This window comes from Sapajus apella, unplaced genomic scaffold, assembly GCF_009761245.1.
Source record: "Sapajus apella isolate SASKATOON/1434 unplaced genomic scaffold, GSC_monkey_1.0 scaffold248, whole genome shotgun sequence".
Classification (NCBI taxonomy): Eukaryota; Metazoa; Chordata; class Mammalia; order Primates; family Cebidae; genus Sapajus; species Sapajus apella.
The window spans coordinates 262,570-290,419 of NW_022437188.1; the positions used below are offsets into that span (position 1 = coordinate 262,570).

The 27,850-nt window shown below is 52.0% G+C and overlaps 1 protein-coding gene across 6 annotated transcripts; it reads left to right on the plus strand.

The window, feature by feature from the left end:
- On the plus strand, positions 1–27,850 carry PPCDC (phosphopantothenoylcysteine decarboxylase). 6 transcript variants are annotated; one of them, XR_004266206.1, is made up of 7 exons: positions 1–112; positions 4,722–4,928; positions 7,134–7,223; positions 21,473–21,568; positions 22,405–22,604; positions 26,706–26,874; positions 27,255–27,850. XR_004266206.1 is itself a non-coding variant. In XM_032271768.1 (7 exons), exons 2-7 carry the CDS (start codon positions 4,743–4,745, stop codon positions 27,338–27,340), a joined length of 756 nt encoding a protein of 251 aa, XP_032127659.1. In that variant the 5' UTR covers positions 12–112; positions 4,722–4,742; the 3' UTR covers positions 27,341–27,850. The 6 variants fall into 6 exon arrangements, 5 of the variants coding, with proteins under 5 accessions (XP_032127659.1, XP_032127660.1, XP_032127662.1 ...); XM_032271768.1 differs by having other exon boundaries at positions 12–112; positions 22,405–22,533; XM_032271769.1 differs by lacking the exon at positions 7,134–7,223 and having other exon boundaries at positions 13–112; positions 22,405–22,533.

The following is a 27,850-nucleotide window of genomic DNA, read 5'->3' on the forward strand; positions in this document are numbered from 1 at the left end:
GCGACACGCAGCCCGCCCCGTGCTCTCGTGAGGCGTGCCAGTTAGAGTCCCCTGGAGGGACCGCCGAGATACCGCGATATTTGGGAGCGACCCCGAGACGTGCTTGGCGCGGGTGAGCAGACGAAGGGGGCTGGGAAGCCGGGTGTTCGCGGCGGCGCGGGAGGGGAGGCTCGGGGAGCTCTGCTTCCGACCATGGGGCCCCTGCTGTCTGTGTGTGTGTCCTCACTTTCCCCTCTGTGCCCGTAAAGCTCTGCTTGGCGGCTGTGCATCTGTGCCACCTCACTTTCCCAGCTGTACGGGCGGGGCCGCCTGGAGCAGGGGGGACCCCCGAGCCCGGGAGTGGAGGGTTTGCATCTGTTCCCGCCCAGCCCGACTTTCTACTGCCTTGCGATTGTTTGTCCAGTGTCGTTTAATCTAGTTTAAATGATGGCCGTGTCAGCTCCTTACACTTAGCGCTTACCCGGGCTGCCCAGAGTACACAGTGTATTTAAAAAGTTGATGAAATAGAAAAAGGAAAGCCATGGGATGTTGGAAGTATCCCTAGGCCTGCCAGAAAGTGCTGGGTGGCATTGAAAAATTAGGCCAAATTTTGTCAGAAAAGAACTTCCTGCTGTCTTTGACGTATTTAGAAGCAGGTGCTAGATGGTGAGCAGGAGAGGTTCCCAAGTTGAATGGTGGGTGTCTTGGAGCAGGGTTTCCACATCTCTCACAGTGGCTGGGAAGTAGCGGTACGCAGTCACTGCCTCCAGTAGCTCACGTGTGTGAGTGTGTGCGTTAGGTACATTCATTCCTCAGTATCCGCAGGGGATTGCAATATATGTATTGCAAAATATATATATATATATATTTGTTTGTTTTGTTTTGTTTTTTGAAACAGGCTCTCATTCTGTGACCCAGGCTGGAGTGCAATGGCAGGAACATGGCTCACTGCAGCCTTGAACTCCTGGGCTCAGCAGATTCTCCCGCCTCCCGTGTAGCTGGAACCACACCTGGCTAATTTTATTTTTGTAGAGACAGGGTCTCATCATGTTGTCCAGGCTGATCCCGAACTCCTGGGCTCAAGCAATTCTCCTTCCTCGGCCTCCCAAAGTGCTGGGATTACTGGTGTGAGCCACCACATCAGCCCTCTGTATACTCTTTTTGAGTCAGGGTCTCACTCTGTCGCTCAGGCTGGAGTGTAGTGGTGCGATCACAGCTCACTGCAACTTAGAACTCCCTGGGCCCAGATGATCCTCCCACCTCAGCCTCCCAGGTAGCTGGGACTGCAGGCACGTGCACCACGCCCCTCTGCATACTTTAAATCATCTCTAGATTACTTATAAATCCTGATTCAGTGTAAATGCTATGTAAATAGTTACACACTTTTTTATTGTAATACTATTATTATTTTTTGAGACGGTCTCTCTGTCATCCGGGCTGGAGTGCAGTGGCACAAACGTGGCTCACAGCAGCCTTCTAGGCTCAAGTGATCCTCGTGCCTCAGCCTCCCAAGTAGTTGAGACCACAGGCGTGTGCCACCACACTTGGCCACTTTTTGAATTTTTTTGTAGAGCTGAGGTCTTGCTATGTTGCCCAGTCTTGTCTTGAGTGCCTGGGCTCAAGCAGACTTCCCACCTTGGCCTCCTAAATTGCTGGGATTACAGGTGTAAGCTGGAGCAGAAGCGGGGCGGCCAGTAGTGAGGGGCTTTGATGTTAGGCTAAAGGATTCAGGCTCATAATGGATCTTGGATCGCTGCCTACCCACCACCCACTTCCCTTCTTTGGTTCTGTTTTGTCTTAGGCCCAGTTCTCATCCTTCCTGTATTGAGCTTGAGCTTATATCCTGTCTGGCCTTGCTTGCCTTCCTCCTGTCTTTAGCCCTGGTTCTGCCCCAGCTCCACCTTTGCCCATATAGGGACTTGCAGGTATCCCTGAAACCTAAAACTCTGCCCTGAATTAAACTCATCAGAGGAAACTTAAACATCACAAGCCAAGGCTCTTTGCTTTGTCTGTCCCTGTCTAAAGGACAGAGAAGCTGCCATGTTTCTGGCTGTGGCTTACCTGCATGGCTGGTGCCCTGGGATCTTGAGGCTCCATAATCACAGCCTGTAGCCCTATAACCTGCCTGCTTGCCACCTCTTTGCTGATCAGGAGTCCTGTGAGGCACTGTCTGCAGCTACCCTTGCTTTGCAAATAGGTGACTCCAACAGGATCTGGTTACAGTAATAGACTTACTGGTTTAGAATTGGATCCTCTTTGCAAGCAAACAAAGGAATCCTGCCAGCTGTCAGTCTTCCTGGGATTCTCAGGTTGAACTGATTTGACCTCGCCTTCACATGTTGGTTAAACGATCCACTCTGTATTCCTCAAGTATATTACACACGCACATGCACACACACACCCTCTTTTTTAGGAAGATAGGTAGGCTTGGTCCTTAGTACAGCTTTGCTAAGCAGGCGAAGTATTGTATTTTGGACTATAGTGCCTGCTGTGGGGAAGCAGCTGAAATCACTAATACAGATTCCTGCCCCCAAGTTTAACTGATTGCTTTCTGTAACCTGTTTCCTAGGAATGAGATCAGCTTGATGTGGAAGAGGTTCAGTGGCCACAGAGATAAAATGTGGCTTCTGGTTTTGCGGGAATCTACCTATCCTGGCTCCTGTTGGCTTGGGTGGGACAGGGTCAGGGTTTGAGATCTGGCAGGTAGGTTTCCCTGGAGAACAAAGAATGTGCCTCCATCACCTACCAGTGATGTGTTCTGGGAGGAAGCTGGCTGGTAGGCCCTCTGTACCTTGTCAGATGCTAACAGGCTCCCCACTCCCTACGGTAAACTCAGTTCTCCAACTCTGGCCAAGCATTGCCCTGGTTGGGGCCTTGCAGTGGAGCAGAGATTGAGATTACTGGCAAATCAAACTTTGGGTGATTTTGCTCTAGGGAGCCAGCCTGTGTTTAATCCCTGCTGAGAAGTGGGATAACAGAGACAAACATGATCCTCAGCCCACGTGGGTTGTGCCCAAGTGTTGAAGGCAAATCCTGGGCAGAGAGGCTGGAGAGCCAAGGAGCCTGTGAGTGAAGAGGACGCAGGCCCCTGTAGATGCTCAGGCATGGAGGTAGCCATTGGGCGACTCAGCAGCACTGCTTCCTGGGCAGTGCCTGGCTTTCCCTTGCCCTGCTGATTCTTTCTTGAGTGCATTTTCTAGGACCTTCTATCTTGTACGGAGAGCCCCTTACTGCTGTCTTTCATGTATTGATTCAGAAAGTTTTTGCTGGAAGGTGCTTCAGAGATCATCTGGTCTTGCCTCTGCATTTTTCAGCTGAAGGGACAGGTCCAGGGAGGGAATGACGCTGGACCAACGTCACTTCAGGTCAGGAGCACACCATGGTCGGGGCCCAGGACTTATGATTCACAGGCTGGGTATCTGTCCTCTGCCCCACACTGCCTTGGAGGGTATAATTATTTTTTATTATTATTTTGTGTGTGTGTGTGTCTGCATTCCTGCTACAGCAGCAGAGTATTTGCAGGGAAGTGGGGTATGATTATTAATTCAGCAGATGTTCAGGACTGCTAGTGGACTGGTGGTTGGCAGTTAGACCTGGTCACGAATTCAGGGAGCTTGCTGTTGGAGGGAGAGGCCAGAAAACGTGTAAATTGAGTCTGATCACCAAAAAGGTGCATCCCCGGGAAGGACTGATCTTAAATAATTTCAGGTGTGATTCCTGTCATCTCAGACTCACCTACAGATCCCCCAGAGGCAGCTACTGTGTTTTTCACAATTCCTTTGCGTGGTGTTCAGTGTAATCGTTCCCAGTGATGGTTGCTGATGAAGCACTTTCTGCTGGCCCAACCTGCCGCGTGTAGGTTTTGGTGTCCATCAGCCGTGTTATCATGAGCACCCACTTCTAGCAACGTCTGAGAGCCAGAGGAAGAAATAAACCTGCTGGTCTCCTGGGTGGCTGCATCCCCTTTATGCTCGTTTCTTCCTGGGCTTTGATTTGTACGGTGGCACCCATCTTGATTAACGGACAGGGACAGAGAGGCAAATCTCTCGGCTCCCTGGAGCACCGAAACCTCTTGTTGCCCAGGCTTCCACCTGACAAGCATCTGTGGAACCCATCCCCTCCTGGCACCTCCTTTTACCGCAGCAGCTCCTCTTGCCCTCCTGTCCCTCCACCAGCAGGGTCCCTTTGACACTGTCACCAAGTGCCAGCACCATCTTTCTAAAACCGAAACTCCTCACCCTGGCCCTTGCTGCCCACCGCATTCTGGCCTCACCCTGATTTCCAGCCTCCCCTCCTGCCCCTCCACCACCCCACATCACACTCCAGTCTCACTACGAAGCCACTCCCTGCTCCCCAACCTGCCACCCTCCTTCAGGACCTTCACCTTTGCAAGATTGTGTCTTCTTTTGATTTATTCCCATCTCTGGAAAACTCGTCCCTCAGGACTCGACCCAAACATCCTCTTTTCTGGGATGCAGGCCCTGACTTCCAGAAACAGCCACCCTGAGCAGCCATGGCACCTGGCACAGCCCTTCCCATGGCACTGCCACATCCCCTTGTGACTGGCCCGTGTGTGGGGAAGGCCCCTCACTTCCTTATCAAACTGTGTCCTCTCAGAAGCCGGGACTGCCGATCCCTTCTGCTGCCTGGGCACCGGGCCTGGGGCCTAACATATGATATGGCGCTCAGTACATTCTGGTAGACTGTGTGAATGAAGGGGGTGGCCCTTGTTCTGCTTTTAGGTCCTAAATCCCGGCAGCTGTATGGAGCCCGGTCCTGGCAGGCTCCCAGAACTTGAAGCCACCAGACCCCACATGGAACCAAAGGCCTCCTGTCCAGCTGCTGCACGCTTGGTGGAGAGAAAATTCCATGTTCTTGTGGGTGTCACGGGAAGTGTTGCAGCCCTCAAGTTGCCTCTTCTGGTGTCAAAGCTTTTGGACATTCCTGGGGTGAGTATCCTCACCAGACAAGCGTGGCAGCCTCCGGCATGGGAGATGATGCTCCCAAGGGCGGCCCATTGCTCTGCAGTGCGTGGATTTTCTTTTTCTTTATCATGTTAATTATGCTTGTGGAGGTCCTGTGTGTGTGGTGGATTCAGGAGACAGAGGCCAGTGCCCAGTATAACCAAGGACTAGATGAGGTAGTCCAGACAGAGCATGAGGGGAGCCTGGGAAAGGACCCGGTGAAGGAGCCCAATGCATGAAGGGCTCCCATGCATTGATCCTGAGAATCTGCCAGGTCCTGTGTGGAAGGAGGGCTGGCTGGGGAAGTGTAGCAAGTTCTCAGTCCCCGCTCCTGCCCTGGACTTCCCGCCCCCACTTTCATTCTGTCTTGAATACTGCCACTCTGTTCTCCCTCCTCATGAGACCCCGTGGTTGTCCTGTCAGTCAAATGCTTTGAAACCCCATTGCCTTGCCTCAGAAAAAAAAAAGAAAAAAAAATTTTTTTAAAAAAGAAAATGGGAGTCCTCCTCTGAAAAAAAAAAAAAAAAAAAAAAAAAAAGAAAAGAAACCCCATTGCCTGAGGCTCTAGGTTCAAACTTTGCTCCTTCAGGGATTCAGAGATGCCCCCAGGGGCCCCCGACTGTGTGCTGGGGTCAGGGACTCTAGCCCCCGTCCTTGGCCAGACCCTCAGCTTGGATCTGTTTTCTATATTGGGGTTCTGGCACAGAAGTCCATGGCTTTAAACAGCGTGAAATCTGACAGGCAGTGGCCCCACTTCCTAGTTGGGTCTCCAGAGCCCTTTGTTGGTCTGTCTTTTTTTTTTTTTTTTTTTTTAAAGATGGGGTTTCGCCGTGTTGGCCAGCCTGGTCTTGAACTCCTGACCCCAGGTGATCCATCCACCTCGGCCTCCCAAAGTGCTAGGAGGTGTGAGCCACCACGCCCAGCCTGTTGGTCTGTCTTATCCCCTTTGGTCTTTGCGTGGCTGGTCCCTCCTCGGCTGGCTGCCCTCTCTGCTCCTTTCCTGCCTTTTTACCTTCTGTGCAAAGCCTTCCCTGTCTGCCCCAGCCCAACCCCTGTGGTTTTGGCCCCTTCTTTTAAACTCATTTGACATAGAACCATAGGTTGCCTTAGACACTGCTGGTGTTACTGGCCCCAGTGTTAGTGGGGTGTTATGAAGTTGCTGGACCCCCAGCCTGGCTTTTCCCTCTCTGGTATTGGCTGAGCACGCACGGTGGAGGTGGCCCAGGCAGCCTTATCTGGCATGTCCAGCAGGGGGCGGTGCTTACTCACAGATGACCATGTGGTCCCTCCAGCTGGGGCTGGGCTGGGAAATGTTTCACTTTTTTACTTTACCAACTTCCACTCAGAAAGTCAGCCTGTCACCCCACCCCCAGGGCTGGGGTAAGCCATGAAGCTGCCAGCCATGGATGACAGCCAGGCCCCAGCGGGGGAGGAGGGAGAGTCTCGTGGCACACGGAGACTGGGTGATGTGCTTTTAGGGCAGTGCTGCTTAGGCCCAGCCACCCACTGTGTACCCAGAACCATTGGTAGGAGCTGGCCAGCTAGAACCTTGAGGGTGGGAGGCCTGGAAGGGTTTGCAGCAGCGAAAGCCTCTGCCACCACCCCCTGGGGAGGAAGGGAGCCAGGCAATTCCCTTTTCCCATAGCCCCAGAGCAAGTGAGTTTCCGGATTGGGGGTGGATAGGGGCGGGGAGTCCTATCCCAGGAAACAGATGGGCAGCCTCAGAGCGGAGGGAAATGGCAACCCCACCGCTTCCTCTCATCCCACGCAACCAGCGTTGGTGGGGGTAGTGAGGAAAGGGTTGCTTGGAGCAGGGAGGCACTCCACCCATCCCAGGGCCTTTTAGCCTGGGCCCCATGGGAGGGCAGGCCATGTCTGGAGCAGGACTTGGCGTCCCCTCCCTGGCTGGAGTTGATGCCGCCGAAAGTGAGGCAGCAGAGGGCACTGAACTGGGAGGGAGAGAGGGCTCCCCGACTCAGCCTCTTGGAGCCTGCTTTTCCCATTTGAAAATGGGTGATTCCTGCTGCCCATCGCCCAGGCTCTTGTCAGGGTCCCTGAGATGTTGGCCGTGTTGGAGGGGACACAGATGAAACAGTCTTGTGCCAGCGACTCAGCGCAGAGCCTGGCATGCTGTGTGTGTTTCCTGGCCATCACCCTGTCACTTCCCCTTGTTCCTGTCCTTTGGGACAGCCACATGGCATGGGGCAGCCCCACTGGGAAGAGCCATGGAAGCCACAGTCCACCTGCTCTTGTGAAGGGCCCCATGCCTTTCATCTGCAGGTAGATGGCTCACCAAGCCTGGCCTTGCTTATCGGGGCCCTCGGAAGGTGCTGGGATCCAAAAGTCATCCCTGGATTGCCTTGTGTGGGCCCCAGTGGTGGCGTCGACCCCTGAGCACTCTCCTTCACTCCCCGACGGCCCTCATCTTCACATTGCCTCCTGCTGGAACTCCTGCCGGAGCGTCTTTGTCCCTTGGAGCAGTCACTTTCAGCCCTTCGCCTGCTGAGTCGTGGGTTCACGTGTTCAAGGCTTTCCCAAACTTCCTTAGGTACATCCAGATTTTGTCTAGCACACAAACAGCTGGGGTGTGGGCTGTAGGGAGCCAGAGGATTCTACAGATCTGGCCCATTACTGCTTCTGGTGGACCAGTATGTCCAGACCTCCAGGGAAAGCTGCTAACCTCAAGGTAGCCAAATCAGGGAGACTGAGAGGGGTGGTGGAGGGACGTAGATTTGCCACAAGCCTCACACACCAGCAGTGGGGGAGAGTGGTCACCAGCCAAGACGACCTTGAGTATGTTGGGGCAGGTAGACAACCACGTCTCAAGAGAGGCAGCTGAGCACGTTTCTGATGCTGGGACCCTGGGTAAGTCAGTTCTTTTTGGCCTTAGTTTTTTATCCACACAATGAAGGAGGGGCAGGTTCTCAAGTAATCCATCTCCAGGGCCTCTTCTGGCACTGGTGTTAGAAGATTCTAGATGTATGGGCAAAAAGGACTAGGACCCAAAGGCAGCCTGAGAGAAGGTCCTGGGGCCCAGGAGCTTCAGGGGCCAGGGGGTTTTGCAATTCCATAGTTGTCATGTAATTGAGTGGCAGTGAAATCTGGGTTGTCAGCTCAGGCAGTTTCTTCCCTGGGGTTGGCAGCCTGGTCCATGCAGGGGAGTGAAAATGCTTTCCTCCACCTTGCCAGGTTGCTTGGCTGGGCTATAAGTTCAATGGACTTACAAACAAGATTAACAGGGCCAGGCACAGTGGCTCATGCCTATAATCCTAGCACTTTGGGAGGCTGAGGCGGGCAGATCACTTGAGGCCAGTTTGAGACCACCCTAAGCCAACATGGTGAAATCCCAACTCTACTGAAAACACAAAAATTTCCCGGGTGTGGCAGGTGCCTGTAGTCCCAGCCACTCGGGAGGCTGAGGCAGAAGAATCTCTTCAACCCGGGAGGCAGAGGTTGTAGTGAGCTGAGATCGCATCATTGCACATCCAGTCTGGGTGACAGAGTGAGACTCCATCTCAAAACAACAACAACAAAAAGATCAACAGGAGAAAACCACATTTAATGACATACCTGCCCATGGGTGTACCACAAAATATGAGATTCCCAGAAGGGTGAGGTGACTGACGTGTATAGCAGCCTGAGCTACAGGAGGGAATAGTGGCCTCGGGCTTCTGAGGGTGATGGCAACACAGGTTATGGAAGCATGAGGGGAGGAACTGTATGGGGAATAAAGGTGGTCTTGTCAGGCAGATGGTGGTCTTCTCAGATAATAAAAGATGTCTCAGCAGATTGTCAACAAGTCAGTCTTCCCTTCCCAGGGAGGGGGATTCAGGACAAGGGAGAATCCCCCCTTGGGCAGCTAAGGGAAGTTCAGAGAAAGTTCCTCCCTGCGTTTGTTTTTCCCCCAAGTGCCTTCAGGTTGGAAATAATCAGCATACCAAAGCTGCATATTATGGGGTGGCATTTCCTGACCGCCTTCCTCCACACCCTTCAGACTTGGGAGAAGACAGGCTTCCCCCTAGCTTTTGTCAGGGCAGGTGTCAGCAGAATTCAGAGCCAAAAGGGCTTTTCTAAAGACAGAGAAAACCCCCACTCAAGGAGTAGGCTGGGCTCGGGCTCAGAGAAGGATACATTTCTAGGGTGTCCATCAGGACATCCAGGTCTGTTGAGGGTGAGGAAAAGAAGGCTCTGCTCATACACAGTGCGGATGATATCCCGACTTTCTGGAGGATCACTTGACAATATTGAAAGAAATGAAACCTATTCATAGGCCTTGATTCACCCACAGGATTAAACTGCTTGTTGTGTACTTACAAAGTGCAAGGATGTTCCTTATAGCATTGTTTATAATTTCAGTGCAAAACCAAGCAAACAAAATGTCCAGGCCGGGCGCGGTGGCTCACGCCTGTAATCCCAGCACTTTGGGAGGCCGAGGCGGGTGGATCATGAGGTCAAGAGATCGAGACCATCCTGGTCAACATGGTGAAACCCCGTCTCTACTAAAAATACAAAAATTAGCTGGGCATGGTGGCGTGTGCCTGTAATCCCAGCTACTCAGGAGGCTGAGGCAGGAGAATTGCCTGAACCCAGGAGGCGGAGGTTGCGGTGAGCCGAGATTGCGCCATTGCACTCCAGCCTGGGTAACAAGAGCGAAACTCCGTCTCAAAAACAAACAAACAAACAAACAAAAAAACCAAAATGTCCAGCAGTAGAGAGCTGTGGTGCCCTTATTACTTGTGGAACAGTCTCTCAGGGGATTCCTTGGCAATGGTTCAGAAAAATGGGGTGGCTCTTTCTCTGCTGATGGGAGCAACCCTGGAGATAGAAGCAGAATAAGCAAGGTGTAGGAGCTAGTGAACTGGGCCCCCCAGGCCAAATCTGGCCCACTGCCTGTTTTTGTATAGCCTACAGCTAAGAATGCTTTTTACATTTTAATTTTTATTTAGTTTTTCATTTTTGAGACAGGGTCTTGTTCTGTTGCTCAGGCTGGAGTTCAGTGGTGGGATCACTGCTCACTGCAGCCTCGACCTCCCAGGCTCAAGCAGTCCTCCCAGCTCAGCCTCCCAAATAGCTGAGACTGCATGCATGCCATCACACTCTGCTAATTTTTTTCTTTTATTTTTTTTTTTTTTTGTAGAGGCAGGGCTTCGCTGTGTTGTCCAGGCTGGTCTCAAACTCCTGGGCTCAAGTGATCCATCTGCCTCTACCTCCCAAAGTGCTGGGATTACAAGCGTGAGCCACTATGCCCAGCCCGATTTTTACATTTTTAATTGGTTAAAATAAGTCAAAAGAAAATTAGTATTTTGTGACTCATAAGAAAAGTGATATGAAATTCAGATTTCAGGTCCACAACCATTTACTGGAGAACAACAGTACCCATTCATTTACGTGTTGCCTATGGCTGCGTTCCTGCTACTGGAGTGAAAGAGTTACAACAAAGCCTGAAACATCACCTGGCCCTTTCTAGAGAAGGTTTGCTGACCCCTGGTGTGCAGCCTGATTCCCTCAGTATGTTCACATCTTAAGTTACTGTGTGCGTTTCTTCCTCTGGAGGTGGTTACTTTTGTGGAGGGGGACCAGAGGAGGAAGGGAAACGCGTTTTTCATTTTGTATCATTCTGTTCAGTTTTAATTTTCTAACCTATGTGTATGTGTGTGCTTTTGTTAAGTCAGTGGGGCTTTTGGTGGAAATATTTTGGAACATTCTTGGTAACTTTGTGCTTTTTTTTTTTTTTTTAAAGTGTTCACTGAGGAAAGAGCAGGAGACATAAGGCCTGGTTTGAGGATTTCCTTTTTTTTCTGGGTGGGGGCCACCTGCCCACTCTGTGGTCCTGCTGTGGAATCCCGGAGACCTTTATTTGTGCCTCCACCTGCTTGGCTGGCCCCTTCCTCCTCCGGCCTGCAGCTCTGTCGCCTGCTTCTCTAGGGACAGAACCCTGTTGGCTGCTGGTCAGAGGGTCCAGCACCCCAGGGTCCTTCCCTGATTGCCCAGAACCACGTCCCTATGCAGAGCATCCGTAGACCACCTCTCTGGTTTCCTTCTTGAGAATTTCCTGGAGTTGGGGAAGCACACAGAGGATTGGCACGAGGAGCTGACACAAACAGAACACCAGCTTCCCCAGGGGCAGATGAGAGAGCGGCTATTTCCTGCCGAGCCCAGCGGGAAAGAGTCAGGGTCACAGAAGGGCTAGGGTGGCACAGTGAGCTGGCTGGACCCCTAGAAACCATGTGGTCCACATGGCTCATGCATGGGTCATAAGGGAAAGCCAGGGACAGGAAGAGGGGCTCACCCACAGCCTGCCAGCGAGGGAGCGAGTTAGCAGAACTGGGGCTTGAGGCCAGGTTTCTTGGGTCCTATCAGCAAGTGAACTTGAGGAGCTCAGACCTGGAGCTCATTCTCTGCCCAAGCTCACCAATGCTTGAGGATGGTGGAATTTGGGGATTCCTATCTTGATCTGTCTTGCAGTCAGGCTACCGGTACCCCACCTATCTGTTAGACTGAGCCCTAGCAGAGGGTGGAGCTTGGATCTTAGCAGCCCTGCCCCTGCCATATAAGAGGCTCAGTAAATGTTTGCTGAGTTGAAGCATCATCATGAGCCCTGGAACCCACTGAGCCAACCAGAACTCCCTCGGGGGTTTTGTTCACGAGGCCACCTCCTCCACAGCTCCCCCGCCTCACGTGTCAACCGCACTGGGCCCCGAGAATCCTTTTTCCTAGGATGTACCGGCCACTCCCATGCTCAGGTTAGTGTTAGCTTCTTGGCTGGCCACTAGGTCCTGGGCACAGATCTGGAGCATGCCAGCGTCAACACTGGCGGGCCCAGTGTCAGGGTCCTCTGCTGTACGTCCTGGCCCAGAGGCCTGGACCACCAAAGCCCTGGGTTCCTTGCTTTGTCACAGTTTAAGTGCATGCCTGCCCCTTTTTCTTGAGAATCCCCCTTGGTCTCCAGTGGAGCCATCATCACGCCCTACCAGAAACACCTGCTCTCCAGCCGCTCAGCTGCTGGCTCCAGCTGGGCTCTTCTCCTTTCCTTGTATATGCCAGAGCTGTGCTATCCGATAAATTAAATCTGAATGCGGCAGCCACTTGCCACATTCAAATTTAAATTTAAATCAATTAGAATGTAATAAAAAATGCAGTTCTTCAGTCACAGCAGCCACACCTCAGGTGCTCTGTGGCCACATGCTCTGCAGCACAGGAAGGGCGGTTCCCATCATTGCAGAGATGGAAATGCTCTTCATGGATAATGCTGTAGAGCTGTGGTTGTCAACATGGGCAATTATACCTCCCAGGGGACATTGGACAATGTCCATAGACATTTTTGGTGGTCCTAACTTAGGGGCGGTGGTGCTACTGGCTCTTGGTTCTAGTGGGTAGAGGCCAGGCATGGGCTTGGCGTTGGAGACCCAGGCCATGGAATTTGTCTCATCCTGTTGCTACCAAGTGCCTCTCCACAGGTTCCTTTGATAATCTGCCCCAGAAGTAGCCTGGCCACACTAGGAGCCTGAAGTAGAAAGGGGAGGTATCACTCTAAATTCTGATTCCATGTCTCCTGACCAGACCCAGATCAAGATTCTTGATGTCTCTTCAGAAAGAAGAGGAAATCAGATTTGCCAACTGGCTTCAGGAAGGAATCTCTATAAATACCACATAAAATGCAGGCAGCTTATGTAATAAGGTCTGTCCAAGCCTCAGTCACATTATACATAAAGAGATACAGGTTAAAAACATTAGCTGTAAAAACAGGTAGGTTGACCGCAGTGGCTCACACCTATAATCCCAGGACCTTGTTGGGAGGCTGAGGCAGGCAGATCACCTGAGGCCAGGAGTTTGAGACCAGCCTGGCGAACATGGTAAAACACCATCTCTACTAGAAATACAAAAATTAGCCGGGCGTGGTGGCGCACGCCTGTAGTCCCAGGTACTCAGGAGGCTGAGGCAGAAGAATCTCTGGAACCCAGGAGGCGGAGGTTACCGTGAGCCAAGATCGCGCCACTATACTCCAGCCTGAGCGACACTGCACTCCAGCCTAGGCGACAGGGCAAGACTGTCTCAAACAAACAAACAAAAAAAACTAGTTTTTTCTCAGTGGTGTCAGCAGGGGACCAAGCTCAGAGCTGCCTTTCAGAAATTCTGTAGTATATGGGAGATTGTTTTTTAATGCACAGTCCTGCTTCTTCCAGGACCCACAAAGGTGTAAGAAAGCCAAGGAAGGCTCCTGCCCTCAGGGAGTTTCCGCCTTGCCAGGGCTCCTTGGCGTTTGCTGAGAAAAGGTCAAGGTAAATGAACAAATAGTCAGAATTACTTAGTATCTTAGAAGGTAATACATGCTTTTTTTTTTTTTTTTTTTTTTTTTAATTTGTACAGACCCAGGGCCCAGCCCTTGGCTCACAGGACCTTTTGGTAGAATGAATGAAAATAAAAGAACAAAGCCCATAGGGCTGGTGAATCAGATCAAGTGACATCCCTCTAAAACCAGAAAAACTAGTCTGGGCTTGCTAGACCGCACTGGGGTCAGTCAGGGCCAGCGCTTAGGAGAGTCAGCTGCTTCAGTGGGGTCAGAGGTGGGGCATCAGGAAGGACCCGCCTATCACATACTCTACGTTACCCCTTAGTGAAGACCTTGACCCCAGGAGACTCCTTTAAAATGTGACTGCTTAACCTGGGAGGGTGGCTAGAGCGTGGTGCCTTTGAGAGGTTAGGCAAAGAGCTTGGAGGGAAGATCTCAAGCAGGGTGAGCGGCTTAGCAGAACCCCCTGGTTGGTGCTCCCCAGGGGCTAGTGGGGGGTCTAAAGGCTCTGAGACCTTGAGGGAGGGTGCAGGGAGGGAAGAAAGGGTAGAGCTGAGGGGTAGGAGAGAGCCCCTGAGTCAAAGGCATTACCAATTTGGGGACAATTCTTTTGTTTTTAAATTTTTATTGATTGATGATGTTTTTTTTTTTTTTTTTGGTAGAGAAAGGTTTTTGTTTTTTGTTTTTGTTTTTGTTTTGTTGTTGTTGTTGTTGTTAAAGACAGGGTTTCACCGTATTGGTCAGGCTGGTCTCGAACTTCTGACCTCAGGTGATCCGTCTGCCTCAGCCTCCCAAAGTGCTGGGATTACAGGCGTGAGCCACCACGCCCAACGAGAAGGGGTTTTGCCCTGTTGCCCAGGCTGGTCCAGAACTTCTGAACTCAAACAATCCACCTGCCTCTACCTCCAAAGGGCTGGGATGACTGGCACGAGCCACCATGCCTGGCACCTAATATGGGGATGATTCTGAAGGCCGGCACTAGGCACGGTCCTCTGCTGTGTGAATTGGAAGGTGGTTTGGGAGTTGGGGAGAGTGCGGGACTCAGATCTTCAGGAAGCAGCTTTCCAAATTTCAGAATAGAGGTGATGAATCCGGGACTTTTTTTTTTTTTTTTTTTTTTTGAGCTGGAGTCTCGCTCTGTAGCCCAGGCTGGAGTGCAGTAGCGTGATCTCAGCTCACTGCAACCTCTGCCTCCCAGGTCGCAGTTCAAGTAGCTGGGATTACAGGCACAAGCCACCATGCCCAGCTAATTTTTGTATTTTTTAGTGGAGACGGGGTTTCACCGTGTTGGCCAGTCTGGTCTTGAACTCTTGACCTCATGATCCGCCTGCCTCAGCCTCCCAAAGTGCTGGCATTACGGGCATGAGCCACCACGCCGGGCTGAATCCGGGACATTTTTATATAACAAATTGTTCAGGATGGTTTGGAAGCTCGTAGGAATGAAAGATGGTGATCCCCATGAGCAGAAGCAGGAGGAGTATCAGCAGAAACATGGTCTCTGGCTACGTGAAGGCTTCTGTTGAAGTAGTTGGAAAACGGTGAAGTGGAAAGGAGGACAATGTAGCCAGAGATGAAGGAAGAGTGGTCCCAAGCCCATCAGGGTGAGCTGAAGCTTATGGCAAAACTCAGGAGGCTTGAGAGTGCTGTTCTATCTATTCGGAAGAACAATGAAGCAATGTCTGGTGCTCGAGGCCAGTGGTAACATTAGCAGAGGACAAGAAGAAATGGGAGGGACTGGGTGCGGTGGCTCACACCTGTAATCCCAGCACTTTAGGAGGCAGAGGCAGGTGGATTGTCCTAGCTCAGGAGTTTGAGACCAGCCTGGCCAACGTGGTGAAACCCCATCTCTACTAAAATATGAAAGTTAGCTGGGTATGGTGGCACACGCCTCTAATCCCAGCTACTCCAGAGGCTGAGACAGGAGAATCCCTTGAACCGGGGAGGTTGCCATGAGCCGAGATTGCACCACTGCACTCCAGCCTGGGTGACAAAACAGGACTCTGCTTTCTGGTTTTTGTTTTGTTTTTAAACATAAATGGAATCTCATTGTGTTCATCTTCTCTTTTGAGCTTGTGGTAAACTGAGGCGAGATGATTCATCTCCTGTCCTGGGAAAGTTCTCTCCTGGGGTGCTAGGGTGCTGTGGTTGGTGACCTACAGGAAGTGTAGGAAACGTCAGAGGGGCCAGGGGCTGGAGATGGCTAATGTCCATTTATCAGAAAGGCGAAGGCAGTGAGCTCCACAAATTGTTACAGATGAGGCTTATAAGTGCTAAGAAAAGCTAGATTGGGATCACTAGGAACAAGACATATGGATTTGAGTTTATGACTTGGATAGTAGACAAAGTATTTTTCGATTTGGGTGAGGCCCTTGATGGAATCCTAGGACGTCTTTCTGGACCACCTGGGAATGTTGTCAGCATATTATAACCAGTGAAAGATCCAATTTGGAAAGAGTTTCTTTTTGGTTCTTTCTGACCCCTTGCTCCGCTGCCATACCCATGCCTGTGGACCTTGTGGGTGGCCTCCGCTCTTGACTTTGTTCTGTTCATAATTTGGATTAGTGTCTCTGCGGGCTACTGATGGTGGTGCTGACTGAGAGAATTGTGCTCTCAGGAGCTCTCTGTAGGCTGAACAAACAGCAGACCAGCTCTGGTAAGGGGAAATTTACCAGGGAAATGTGAGGTACTGCATTTGGGACCAGAAAAAGAACTGCTCACATACAGTCTGGGGCCTGCGGCTTAGTAGCAGCATGAATGAGAAGAATGTTTTTGAGTTTTTGCTGATTGTGAACTCCATACATCAGCAGGGTGATATGACCCTAAGAACTGCTATGGCTCAGGCTGCACTGATAGGCGTGCAGTGGGGGATGCACCAGTTTCTTCATGAACCTAACAGTCGGGATGCTTCTCAGACCCCTGCAGGCAGAGGAAATGGCTCTCACCCATGGGTTCTTCACTTCTGGGAAATTTAAATTAAAAAAAAAAAAATTCTCCTTTATTTTTCTGTTCTCTCTGGAACTCTTTAATCGTCGGATTTTTTTAACCTACTGACTGAATTGATCTGATTTTCTCATCTTTTTCCTCTATTATCTGTCTCTTTATCTTTTTGTTCTCCTTTCTGGAAGATTTCTTTTAAACTTGTGTCAAATTTTTTATTTCACTGTTTATGATGTTAATTTCTAAGAGCTCCTTTTTGTTCCTTGAATATTCACTTAAAAAAGTGTTATGTTTTTGTTTCTTGGGTATAATCTCTCATCTTTAAGCTTTCCTCTCCCTGCATTGCCTCTGGGTTTCTGTTTTCCATTTGTTTGTGTCATCTATTTCTTGCTAGAGCGCTCTTCTCAAATATCTGACACTCCTTGGCTGTTCTTATTTGGGTGCCAAAAGCTGATTGGAAACTCTGTCTTCACTGCCAGGGACTTCACTGCTGGGTACTCAGCTGGGACTGAAATGTTTTGTTGGTGGACCTCTGAATTCTGTATCTGAAGGTTTCCTTCCCTACCACATCTCCCTGCTCCCAGGGTTATTTGGTTTTTGCAGAAAGACCTTGCCAGCCTCCTGCCTGGCTGACCTAGCGTTCTTAGGGTCGAGTAGGGGAAGCAGGCTTGGGTCTCTGTGCCTGGTCTGTAGATACTCACTTCTGCTCCAGGACTCCTTTGACGTCTGCTGTGCTAACTCTTCAAGGGTAGTATATCCTGCTGCCTGGGGTCGGGGGCAGACCTGGGGCGCTTTAGCTGTTCCTTCTGCAGGCCAGAAGCCAGTCCTCCTGTGTTCAGCTCTCTGCCTCGTGCTCACCTTTGAGGTCCTCACTGCCTCCAAGTCCTGGGCTCCTGGGCTCCTGGGCTCTAACTGGCTTGTATTTCAGCTACTGTGTAGGCTTTGGCTCTTTTCTTTTCTCATCTAATCTAATCTCATCTTGTGGGATCTGCTCTGCTAGTGCTTCCTTTCACTTTCATCTTCTAAAGTGCTGTTGGTGGTTGTTCCCCTTCTTTTTGTTCTTGGGAGTTTTCGTTCTTCCTTCCTTCCTTTCTTCCTTTTCTTTTCTTTCTCCCTTCCCTCCCTTCCTTCCTTTTTTTTTCTTTTCCTTCCTTCCTTTCCTTTTTTATTTTATTTTTAATTTTTTTGAGACGGAGTTTCACTCTTGTTACCCAAGCTGGAATGCAATGGCGTGAGCTCACTGCAGCCTCCGCCTCCTGGGTTCAAGCAATTCTCCTGCCTCAGCCTCCTGAGTAAGCTGGGACTATAGGCGTGTGCCACCATGCCCAGCTAATTTTTGTATTTTTAGTAGAGACGGGGTTTCACCTTGTTGACCAGGATGGTCTCGATCTCTTGACCTCGTGATCCACCCACCTCGGCCTCCCAAAGTGCTAGGATTATAGGCTTGAGCCACCGCGCCCGGCCTTTATTTTTTTTTAAGATGGGGTTTCACCATGATGGCCAGGCTGGTCTTGAACTCCTGACCTCAGGTGATCCACCCACCTCGACCTCCCAAAGTGCTAGGATTACAGGCGTGAGCCACCGCGCCCGGCCTCTTCTTTCCTTTCTTGCTTTCTTTTCCCTGCCCTCCCCTCCCCTTCCCTCCTCTCCTGCTCCCTGTCCCTTCCCTCCCCTCCCCAAGGTCTCACTTTGTCACCCAGGCTAGAGTGCAACGGTGTGGTCTTCGTTCACTGCCACCTTGACTTCCTGGGCTCAGGTGATCCTTCCACCTTGGCCTCCTGAGTAGCCATGACCATAGGTGTGTGCCACCATGCCAGCTAATTTTTTTTTGTATTAGAGATTTGGTTTCACCATGTTGCCAAGGCTGGTCTTGAACTCCTGGCCTCAAGCCATCTGCCTGCCTCGGCCTCCCAAAGTGCTGGGATTACAGGCATGAGCCACTGAGTTTAGATCTTTTTTAAAAATTACTTTTATTTTATTGGGCTTTTGAGAGGGAGCAGAGTTTACCTTATTTAACTAAAACCTTTTTCTTCTATTTAACCTTTATGTGTTCTTTTGCTTTAAATGTATGTTTTTAGACAGCATATTGATGGATTAAACATCCAAGATGAGAATCTGAATTTTAATCAAGGAGATAAGCCTGTTATATATTTACTATAATTATTATTATATTAGCATTTGACTATGCTGTCTTATTTAGTGCTTTCTTTCTTTCCTTTTTTTTTTGGGGGGGGGTTTGTTTGTTTGTTTTTAGACAGAGCCTCACTCTGTCACCCAGGCTGGAGTGCAGTAGCGTGATCTCTGCTCACTGCAGCCTCTGCCTTCCCAAGCTCAAGGGATCTACCCACTTCAACCTCCCAAGTGTAGCTGGGACTACAAGCACACACCACCATGCCTGGGTAATTGTTGTATTTTTTGTAGAGATGGGGTCTCACCATGTAGTCCAGGCTGGTGTTGAACTCCTGAACTCAAGCACCCTGCCTGCCTCGGCCTTCCGAAGTGCTGGGATTACAGAGATGAGCGTTATCCCATTACTGCACCCGGCCAAATACTTTCTCATATGTTCTCTCTGCTTCTTTTTCTCCTTTCATATCCTCAGTGTGTAGATTGAATTTCCTTCTGCTGGTTTGAAAGGTATAGGTTATTCTTCTTACGGTTACCCTAACTTATTATGCCCTCTCCTTTACCTTATCACTATCTTATGTTTTCCCGATGAAGGAGACAGGGCCTTCGGCATGGCCCCATCCTGCCCTGCTCTCTCCACCTGTGCTGGCCCAGGGGCATCTCCACGGCTGGGTTCTGGGGAGGGATAAGGCAGCCCTGCTTATTTGCCATCTTACTCCAGAACTGGGCAAGGCTTGTTCAGGGCCATCGTAGGGGGACTCCAGCATTCAGTGGGGGTTTGCTTTAAATAACCACTAGGCCGGGCATGGTGGTTCATGCCTGTAATCCTAGCACTTTGGGAGGCCAAGGTGAGTGGACTGCCTGAGCCTAGGAGTTGGAGACCAGCCTGGGCAACATGGTGAAACCCCATCTCTACCAAAAATACAAAAGAAATTAGCTGGGCATGGTGATGTGCACCTGTAGTCCCAGCTACTCAAGAGGCTGAGATGGGAGGATCACCTGAGCTCATGGAGGTTGAGGCTGCAATGAGCCATGATCATGCCACTGCACTCTATCCTGGGCAATGGAGTAAGACCCTGTCTGTAAATAAATAAATAAGTGAGGGCCTCTGAAAAGGTCCCTCAGGTTTTGTGCAGGCTCTGGGCATGGTAGATCCTAAGGGGGAGTGAGATGGAGAATGGACAAGTCGATAGAACCCAGAAACCCAGACTTTCTGAAGTTCTTCCTGTCTTCCTCTCTGAGACTTCTACTCCTCGGTCCTAGCTTTGTTCCTAGCTGTTGTGCCGATGTGTCTCCCACCCTGCCCTGTACAATATGCAGGAAGCAGTCGAGGAGGGGTGCCTCAGAGAGACAGTAGGGAGGCGTGAGGGCGAGGCAGAATTGGCATGGGCACGCCCTGCAGAGTGAGAGGCAGCCCTTATGGACCACGTCGCTCTCACGGCAGAATGTGTGTCCAGCAGTGCCGACCAAGCCTTCAGCGTTTCACAAGAACCCAGGAAACTGCATTTTCTAGGTGAAATCTTCCAATTTGCACATGTTGGCTCGAAAATGTCGATAATCTTTTTTTTTTTTTTTGAGACAGAGTCTTGCTCTGTTGCCAGGCATCAGGCTGGAGTGCAGTGGCACGATCTCAGCTCACTGCAACCTCTGCTTCCCGGGTTCAAGCAATTCTCCTGCCTCAGCCTCCCGAGTAGCTGGGACTACAGGCGCGTGCCATCACACCCAGCTAATTTTTGTATTTTTAGTAGAGATGGAGTTTCACCATGTTGGCCATGATGGTCTCGATCTTTGGACCTCGTGATTCGCCCGCCTCAGCCTCCCAGAGTGCTGGGATTACAGGCTGAGCCACTGCGCCCAGCCTAAAATGTCTATGATCTTGTGTGGGCCAAACAGCATGTCTGCAGGCTGGGTCTGGCGCAGACGTGGGTCCCCATGACCACAGCTCTGGCTGGTCGATGGTTGTGTCCTTGTCACCCTTGACTCTTCTTTCTTCTGGTTAAATGTCCAGAAGAAACAAATGTCCTTTCCAGACTCACTGACTTCCCCAAAGATGTGGTTTCCTATACCCCCTTTCTCCACCAGCTACTTCCTCTGGGCCCCTGTTCTTGGTCAGCTTAGTCTAAAATCTTGTTTTACAGGCTGGGTGCGGTGGCTCACGCCTGTAATCCCAACACTTTGAGAGGCTGAGGCGGGTGGATCACCTGAGGTCAGGAGTTCGAGACCAGCCTGGCTAATATGTTAAAACCTCATCTCTAATAAAAATAAAAAAATTAACCAGACGTGGTGGCAGGTGCCTGTAATCCTACATACTCGGGAGGCTGAGGCAGGAGAATCATTTGAACCCAGGAGATGGAGGTTGCAGTGAGCTGAGATGATGCCACTGTACTGAAGCCTGGTGACAGAGTGAGACTCCATCTCAAAAAAAAAAAATCTTGTTTTACAAATGATGGCCAACCCATCTAGTGCTCTCCACACTCCCGTGCTGTTTCTCACAGCCATGTTTTCCGTTAAGCAGGCTGCAGGCAGCCTTGGTTTGCATTAGTAATTTCTTAGTGAATGGGTAGTGTGTGGGTAAACCTCATTCTCACCCCATGAGTGTAGGGCACGTGGGTTGGGTTTTCCTGGAGCTTGTCTGCAGCTTGCGCCCTTGAGGCCTTGTTTCTGAGGTACGTAAAGGGACATTGTCTGCTTTCTCCTGAGGGCATGCATACACACAGGTCGTGCTGCGCCTAGTCCCCAGTGCCTTGGCGTGCAGAGGGCAGGGCTATGGCGCGGCACAGAACTCAGGACCTATGAGCCTCCTTGGGTGGTTTCTCCTGCCTGCTGTGGCCTCTGTGGCCCTGGCCTTGAGCTCCTTTCCTGTCACTTTTGTGCCTCTGCCACTGGGCCCCCCTCTGCCCGAGTGGCAGGAGCTTGCAGGTTTGTATACACAGGCAGTTGGTGACTCATTTCTCAGCAGCCCCTTGGATGGGGAAGTGAAACGGCCACACCTGGTAGGGCCTGACCTTTGGGTAACAGCCCTGACCCATGGGGCTTGCTGCTAAGCAGGGAAGTCCTCTCTCAAGCCAGCCTGTGAAGACAGCACTTGCCTGCCCTGACCCTCCTGTGGCCTCCAGGCCTGTGACTCTGATAACAGTTTCTTCCTCCTGCCCCACCACCCCTGTTTTCTTGGTGACAGCTGGAAGTAGCAGTGGTCACAACTGAGAGAGCCAAACATTTCTACAACCCCCAGGACATTCCTGTCTCCCTCTACAGTGACGCTGATGAATGGGAGGTCAGTGCTGGGGGCCCCTGGGCTGAATTCCACTGTGTTTCCAACAGCAGGACAGAGCAGTCCTCCCTGCAGCCTATGGTCTGGTGGCCGGAACAGACAGGCTGGACTCAAGTCCGAGGTCAGGGCCCTCTGGGCAGAGGCAATGAAGAAAACATCTGTCTAGCTTCTGGCCTGCAGGAGGCCCTAGTCTCCTCCCAGCCCAGGCAGAGCTGGGCTTTGGCCTGGTGCCTGAAGTTGAGTGTCCTTGGACTTATCTGGGCTGATGAAACCACAGAGGAGCTCTGTTCCCACCACCCTTGTCCACGTGGCTCCTGGTGTCAGGGCTGAAGAGAATGCCTCACTTCCCACGGCCGCCGGGCTCTGCTGCATCTCCCCTAAAAATGGGTGGGCACTGGCTGATTCACCAGACGCTAAGTGTGGGCCTCACAGGGGTTCCCTGCCAGGCATTTTCAAACATTCTCAGCCTAGAACATTTCTGGCTGGACTGTCTTCCCCGCCCCACCCCCTCCATTTCTCACTGCCTTCCACTGGCTTGGACAACCCAAGCATCCTCCTCAAGCAGACAGCCGGGGAGCTCCCTGCCAGATGTCAGTTCTGTTGAAAGCCAAACCATGAAGGAGTAGCTCAGAGAGACAAGGGGCGCTTGTTTCTTCGGGCCTGGTTCTCTCGGCTGCTGGCTCCATGGCTGGCACTCGCCAGCTTAGCTGCGGGAGGGAACGGAGGTGGCCTGGGCAGGGCAGGTGGGAGGGCTCCTCACCTCCTGACTTACTGTACCTGGCCTGCCTTGGTGCTGTATCCCGCTTCCTCCACACTGACCCTTTTCTTTCCTCTGCCAGATGTGGAAGTGCCGCACTGACCCGGTTCTGCACATTGACCTGCGGAGGTGGGCAGACCTCCTGCTGGTGGCTCCTCTTGACGCCAACACTCTGGGGAAGGTGGCCAGTGGCATCTGTGACAACTTGCTCGTGAGTGACGCCCTGGTTGCACTCGTCCCTCCTGGGCCTCACTCCCAGTTTGCTGAGCTGCAGACTTCCTTGTGCATGGAGACCTGCTACTCTGGGGCCCCGGTCTGCTCAGGGATGTCGTGCTCCCCCATTCCCTGCATCGCCCCCAGTGCTCTCACCTCTCCAGCATGTGGGCACAGCCCTGGTCCTGATGGGTCAGCCTGACCTGCCACTGCTCTCCGGGACTGTCCTCCTCTCTCCTGCCCTCAGTGCCCAGCCAGGTGCCACAAGCCAGCCCCTTGTTCCTTGCTCTTTGTCCCTCCCCATGGGCTGCCTGGGGTGTACCCTTCCACTGTCTCCTGCCAAGCCCCATCGCCTACTGCTTCAGCTCTGACTTCTCCCTGGATCTGGGTATACACGTGGGCAACGTGATTGGGGGTCCACTTCTTCATAGATGGCTCGTGCACATTTTCTCGCCCTTGTAGCTTTCCTATACACTAGGGGAAGCTTAGAGGGGAAGAGGGGAGAAAGGGGCAGTGGCAGGAGCTAGGGAGAAATGGAAGTCCAGCTGTCCAAAGTGGGTACTGTCCTAGGCCTAAGACACCCCCAGGGAGCTGTTGCCCTTAGAGAGGAGCTGCCTTTGTTTATATGATTGTCCTGGGAAGATTTAGGAGTGATTTCTCTCCTACCTCTCCCTAATTGCCACCCCCCACCTCATTTATTGAGCTTTTGCCTACCACGTACCAGGGTCTATGCTGAGGGCCTCACAGAACTCAGGGCGCTCCCAGGCTGGAGGGAGAGTGCCAGGCCTGATCACCCATGCCGGTGGGAAGGGAGTATGCTCTGGTGAGTGGTACAGTCCTGAATGACCGCGGTCAGCCCTTTGACTATGGAGTCACCACCTTTCATAGTGCTGAGACTGTGGTACACATCCACATGCCACCAAAATACTTACTCTGTGTTGAGGTTAACTAGCAGTTTTACTTCTGCAGGTAGCTGGGAGTTTTTCGGAGTTTAATGTGGTAGAGAAGGTGAATAAAGAAGCTGGGACAGGTTGTTTTTTGGGGTCACAGATGAGTGTTCTTGTACACTTATCAATGGGCCCTTAAGGCACTCCTCAAAGAATCTGCCAGTGATTTAAGCATCATTTGAATAAGAGCACAGAGTGAGCAGAACAACAGCTTGTGTGGCCAGGAGCAGGGGTAGGGAGTGCAGAGAACAGAGAGCCCAGGAGCAGTGTCATCAAGAAGGCTTTCCCTATAGACCCAGCTAGTTGGGAGGCCGAAGTGGAAGGATTGCTTAAGCCCAGGAGTTCTAGGCTACAGTGCCCCCTTGATTGTGCCTGTGAATAGCCAGAATAACCAGTGTGCTCCAGCCTGGCCAACATAGCAAGACCCTGTCTCTGTTAAAAAAAAATTAAAAAGGGCCAGGCGGTGGCTCATGCCTGTAATCCCAGCACTTTGGGAGGCTGAGGCGGGTGGATCACGAGGTCAAGAGATCGAGACCATCCTGGCCAACATGGTGAAACCCCGTCTCTATTTAAAAAAAATTAAAAAATTAAAAATAAAATAAAATAATTAAAAAGGAAAAGGCCAGGTGTGGTGGCTCATGCCTATAATCCCAGCATTTTGGGAGGCTGAGGCAGGAAAATCACTTGAGCTCAGGAGTTTGAGACCAGCCTGAGCAACATGGTGAAACCCCATCTCTACAAAAAAAAAAAAAAAAAAAAAAATTAGCCAGACATTGTGGTGGATGCCTGTCTTCCCCAGCTACTTGGGAGGCTGAGGTGGGAGGATCACTTGAGCCCAGGAGGTCAAGGCTGCTGTGAGCCATGATTGTGCCACTGTACTCCAGCCTGGGTGACAGAGTAAGACTCTGTCTCAAAAAACAAACAAAAAAAAGGCTTCCCAGCAGGGCTGGTGCCACAAGTGACATGGCAGCGGCAGCTGGAACGGTTGAGTTTCCTGGCCGCTTTCATCAAATTGGGTCAGAGTTATCCAGAGATGGCCAGCACCATCTCACCAAATCTCCAGGCTCCCCACTGGTGGGTCAGGAGCAGTTGATGTGGCGAAGCTCTGGCTTCTGGCAGTTCAGCCCTAGCCTGGGCCAGCTCTGCAAGGGTGCTTTCCTTCTTCCTGAAAGCTCTGCTTCCCTTTTCTTCTAAGCTGCCATCACTTCATGAAATCCCTGGGCTTCCCTCCTCCAGAGTTGGCTGGGCAGTGAAACATGTTCCGAAGACCAGCCAGCCCCCAGATCATTTGCCTCAAAGGGTTTCCCTCAAAGTCACAAACGTTTCAAGGAATCTCAAATTTTACAGTTTGAAATGTGGGCATTGGTGGCACGTGGCTGTGTCCTCTCTCTGTAGCTGTTTTCTCCCTACATCCATGAAAGGAAGCTGAGCCTGCTCCCTCCACAGCTCTGTCTTTCCAGGGCATGGGGTGATAGATGTGACCATGCTCCTGGCCTCCAGGCTCATCTCCCTCTGTCCTTTAGCCCACAGAGGCCCTGGCCTATTTGTCTAAACAGGCAGTCAGACCCAGAAAGAGCAGACAGTCTCTGGATCACCGGTCTGGCTGGGAGCCGGTCTCCTGACTGGGATCTAGGCCTTGTCCCCTGCCCACGTGAATTCCCAGGGGCAGAGCCTGAAGTGTTGAATACAGCACTGGCCAAAGAGATGTCACCGTGGGAACTGAGGCCCTCTTCTCCCCTGCCTGCTTTCGTGGGTTCGGAGGAGCTGAGGTTTGTCTGAGAGGAGGTGGAGTGCTGGTTTTCACCCTGATTGGTGTATTTGCTTTGAGGGCACTTAGAAAGCCCAGCCCAGCCCTTGCTCCCACCCTGCACACAGCGGAGCGACTCTTCTAGATATGCTGTTGACTTCTGCAGAAGCTGCTGGTGGCACAGAGCCAAGAGGAAGTGTGACTGAAACTGTCCACTCATAGCCCGGCCAGCGTATTAAGAGGGCTTGGTGGGAAACCAGTGCTGGTGTCGGCTGATGCAAGCATCGGGTCCCAGGGCTGTTTGCTGTCCCACTTCCTCGCTGTCCGGCTTCCTCCCTGGCCCTGGGACTTGGGGGAGGTGCTGGTCCTGGCCTGTCAGGGCATTGTTCTCTGGACTCCCTCACTCTTTTCCCAGATGAGCTTCCCTTCATGGGAGGGGTTTCCAGCCCCTGTCACCCTGAGGGCTCACAGCCCTGAGGAGGTGTCTGGAGCAGTGAGAACATGGGGAGCTTCTCTCTCCCCCAGGCAGCCCCCAGCCCAGGGAGCCCGCGCCTATGGGAAGCCCAGGAGGCCCTGCCCTGGAGCCTGTGCTGTGCTGGGCCCTGTGCTCAGAGCTTTGCAGCCATTCTCACCTCAGTGCTCACAGCTGCCCGGTGAGGGACCTTTCTAGAGAGGAAGCCAGGCCCTGGCCTTCAGTCCCGTGTCTGGGTTCTCACAGCTAGTAAATACAGAGCCGCCAGGATTTGAACTCAGGGCTCCATGATTTCAAAATCCATGGCACGAAGGACTCTGAGCTGGTTGGCTTTTTCCCAGCTGCTCAGTTCTGTCTTGGTGGGGTGGCCTGGATTTGGGAGGTGGTGAGACTGCAGTGGAAATTGCCTCGGTGGCACCTGTTGTCCGGTGTGAGCTTGGATGACTGCTTACCTCTCGGGATGCTGCAGCTCCCATCTGTGAAATGGGACAGCACCCTCTTGATAAGGTCACAGTGAGGGTTCATGAGACCCTATACATGAGAAGGTTCTGGTCACGGCAGATGTTTTCATTGCCACACGTTAGTTGGCTTCGGAGAGCTGATGTTGGGTAGATGGGCCCCACCTGAGGAGCAGCCTGGTCCTCTGCTTTCTGGTGTAACCAAAAAAAGGCTGCCTTCTGTTCCCCAGGGTTGCTTCTCCCAGGAGGTGTGAGCCTACCTGGAGGAGGCTTGGGCACAGGGATACCTGCTGGAGGTGGCGGGGCCATTGTGAGCGTTGGTTGAGCACCTCCTATGTGTAGGATCCTGTGCCAGAGCCCGTGGAGAGGTGGAGAGGCGAGGAGACACAGCCCCCACCCCCGAGGGACGAGACAGCTCCCTGCAGGCAGGCTGTGCCTAGTCATCCCAAGCCCATGGCTGGGCTGCTGGCTGTGGGGTCTGGAGGGTGGCGGGGAGGGTGGAAGACAGAGCAGCAGGACCCCCCACTTTCCCTGCCCTCTTCACAGACCTGCGTCATCCGGGCCTGGGACCGCAGCAAGCCCCTGCTCTTCTGCCCAGCCATGAACACTGCCATGTGGGAGCACCCTGTCACAGCACAGCAGGTCGACCAGCTCAAGGCCTTCGGCTATGTTGAGATCCCCTGCGTGGCCAAGAAGCTGGTGTGCGGAGACAAAGGTGGGTGCCTTGCCAGCCTCATAGCCCAGGGCCGTAGAAGGGGCTCAGCTTTGGGGTCACATCTCAGTTCAGTTCCTGGCCTGTTGTGACCTTAGCAAACCATTCGCCTCTGAGCTTAGCTTTCTCAGCTGGAAAATGGGAATTGTAATTCCTGCCTCCAGATTGGTAGGATAAAATGGGATGGAATGGGTAAAGTGCCTGGTAAAGTCCCTGGCACACAGCCTGCACGCCACTAAGGATGGCTACTGAATGATTCCCAGGGCCTGACCGGGGTCTTGGTAGGGATATGATGTGTCTGGCTCAGGCAGGGAACGGGCCTGGGGGCTGCGGGGCTGCAGGCACTGTCAGCCCATCTGGCCACAGTGGAATTTTGCTCCCAGGTCTGGGGGCCATGGCTGAAGTGGGGACCATCGTGGACAAAGTGAAAGAAGTCCTCTTCCAGCACAGTGGCTTCCAGCAGAGTTGACCTGGGACTCCTGGGTATCCCTCTATACTCAGAATGGGTTCAGGCCAAGTTGGTGAAGATAGATGTTGGCAAAACAGGAGGATTCCTTCATTTGCTGAATGGGGGTCTGGCTGAGGCCTACTCTGAGCCTCCCTAGGGAACGGACCTGCTCCAGGAGAAACTGGATGGAAGGCCCAGGTCTCAGCTTCTTTCCACTAGGAGATGGCCGCCGCCTGGAGCCCCTCCCGACCTTTTCCTGAATGGGCGAGGCAGGCCAGGAGAGCAAGCAGTGTTGCCCTCACGGGAGGAGGACTGGATGACTGGGAAAACTCGGCTCTACATCTCACGCAGAACGGCTTTTAGAGACAGCACAGCTGGAGAGCCCTGGCCGAGCCTTGGGAGCTTCAGCTCTTTGGCAGAGTGCCCAGGTGCCATGCATCAGAGAAGCCTGCAGCTTGGCAGGATGCTGAGGTCTGCTGCACACCATGTCATGAGATTCAAGGTGTTGGGAAATAAAGAAAAATGACCATT

Bases quoted from the DNA above. Each gene is read 5' to 3' on its own strand.
- PPCDC (XM_032271768.1), top strand. From the start codon at position 4,743: ATGGAGCCCGGTCCTGGCAGGCTCCCAGAACTTGAAGCCACCAGACCC. The intron at 4,929-7,133 runs GTGAGTATCCTC...CCTTTGGGACAG, and splicing joins AGCTTTTGGACATTCCTGGG to CCACATGGCATGGGGCAGCC. The intron at 7,224-21,472 runs GTAGATGGCTCA...TCTTGGTGACAG, and splicing joins CCCATGCCTTTCATCTGCAG to CTGGAAGTAGCAGTGGTCAC.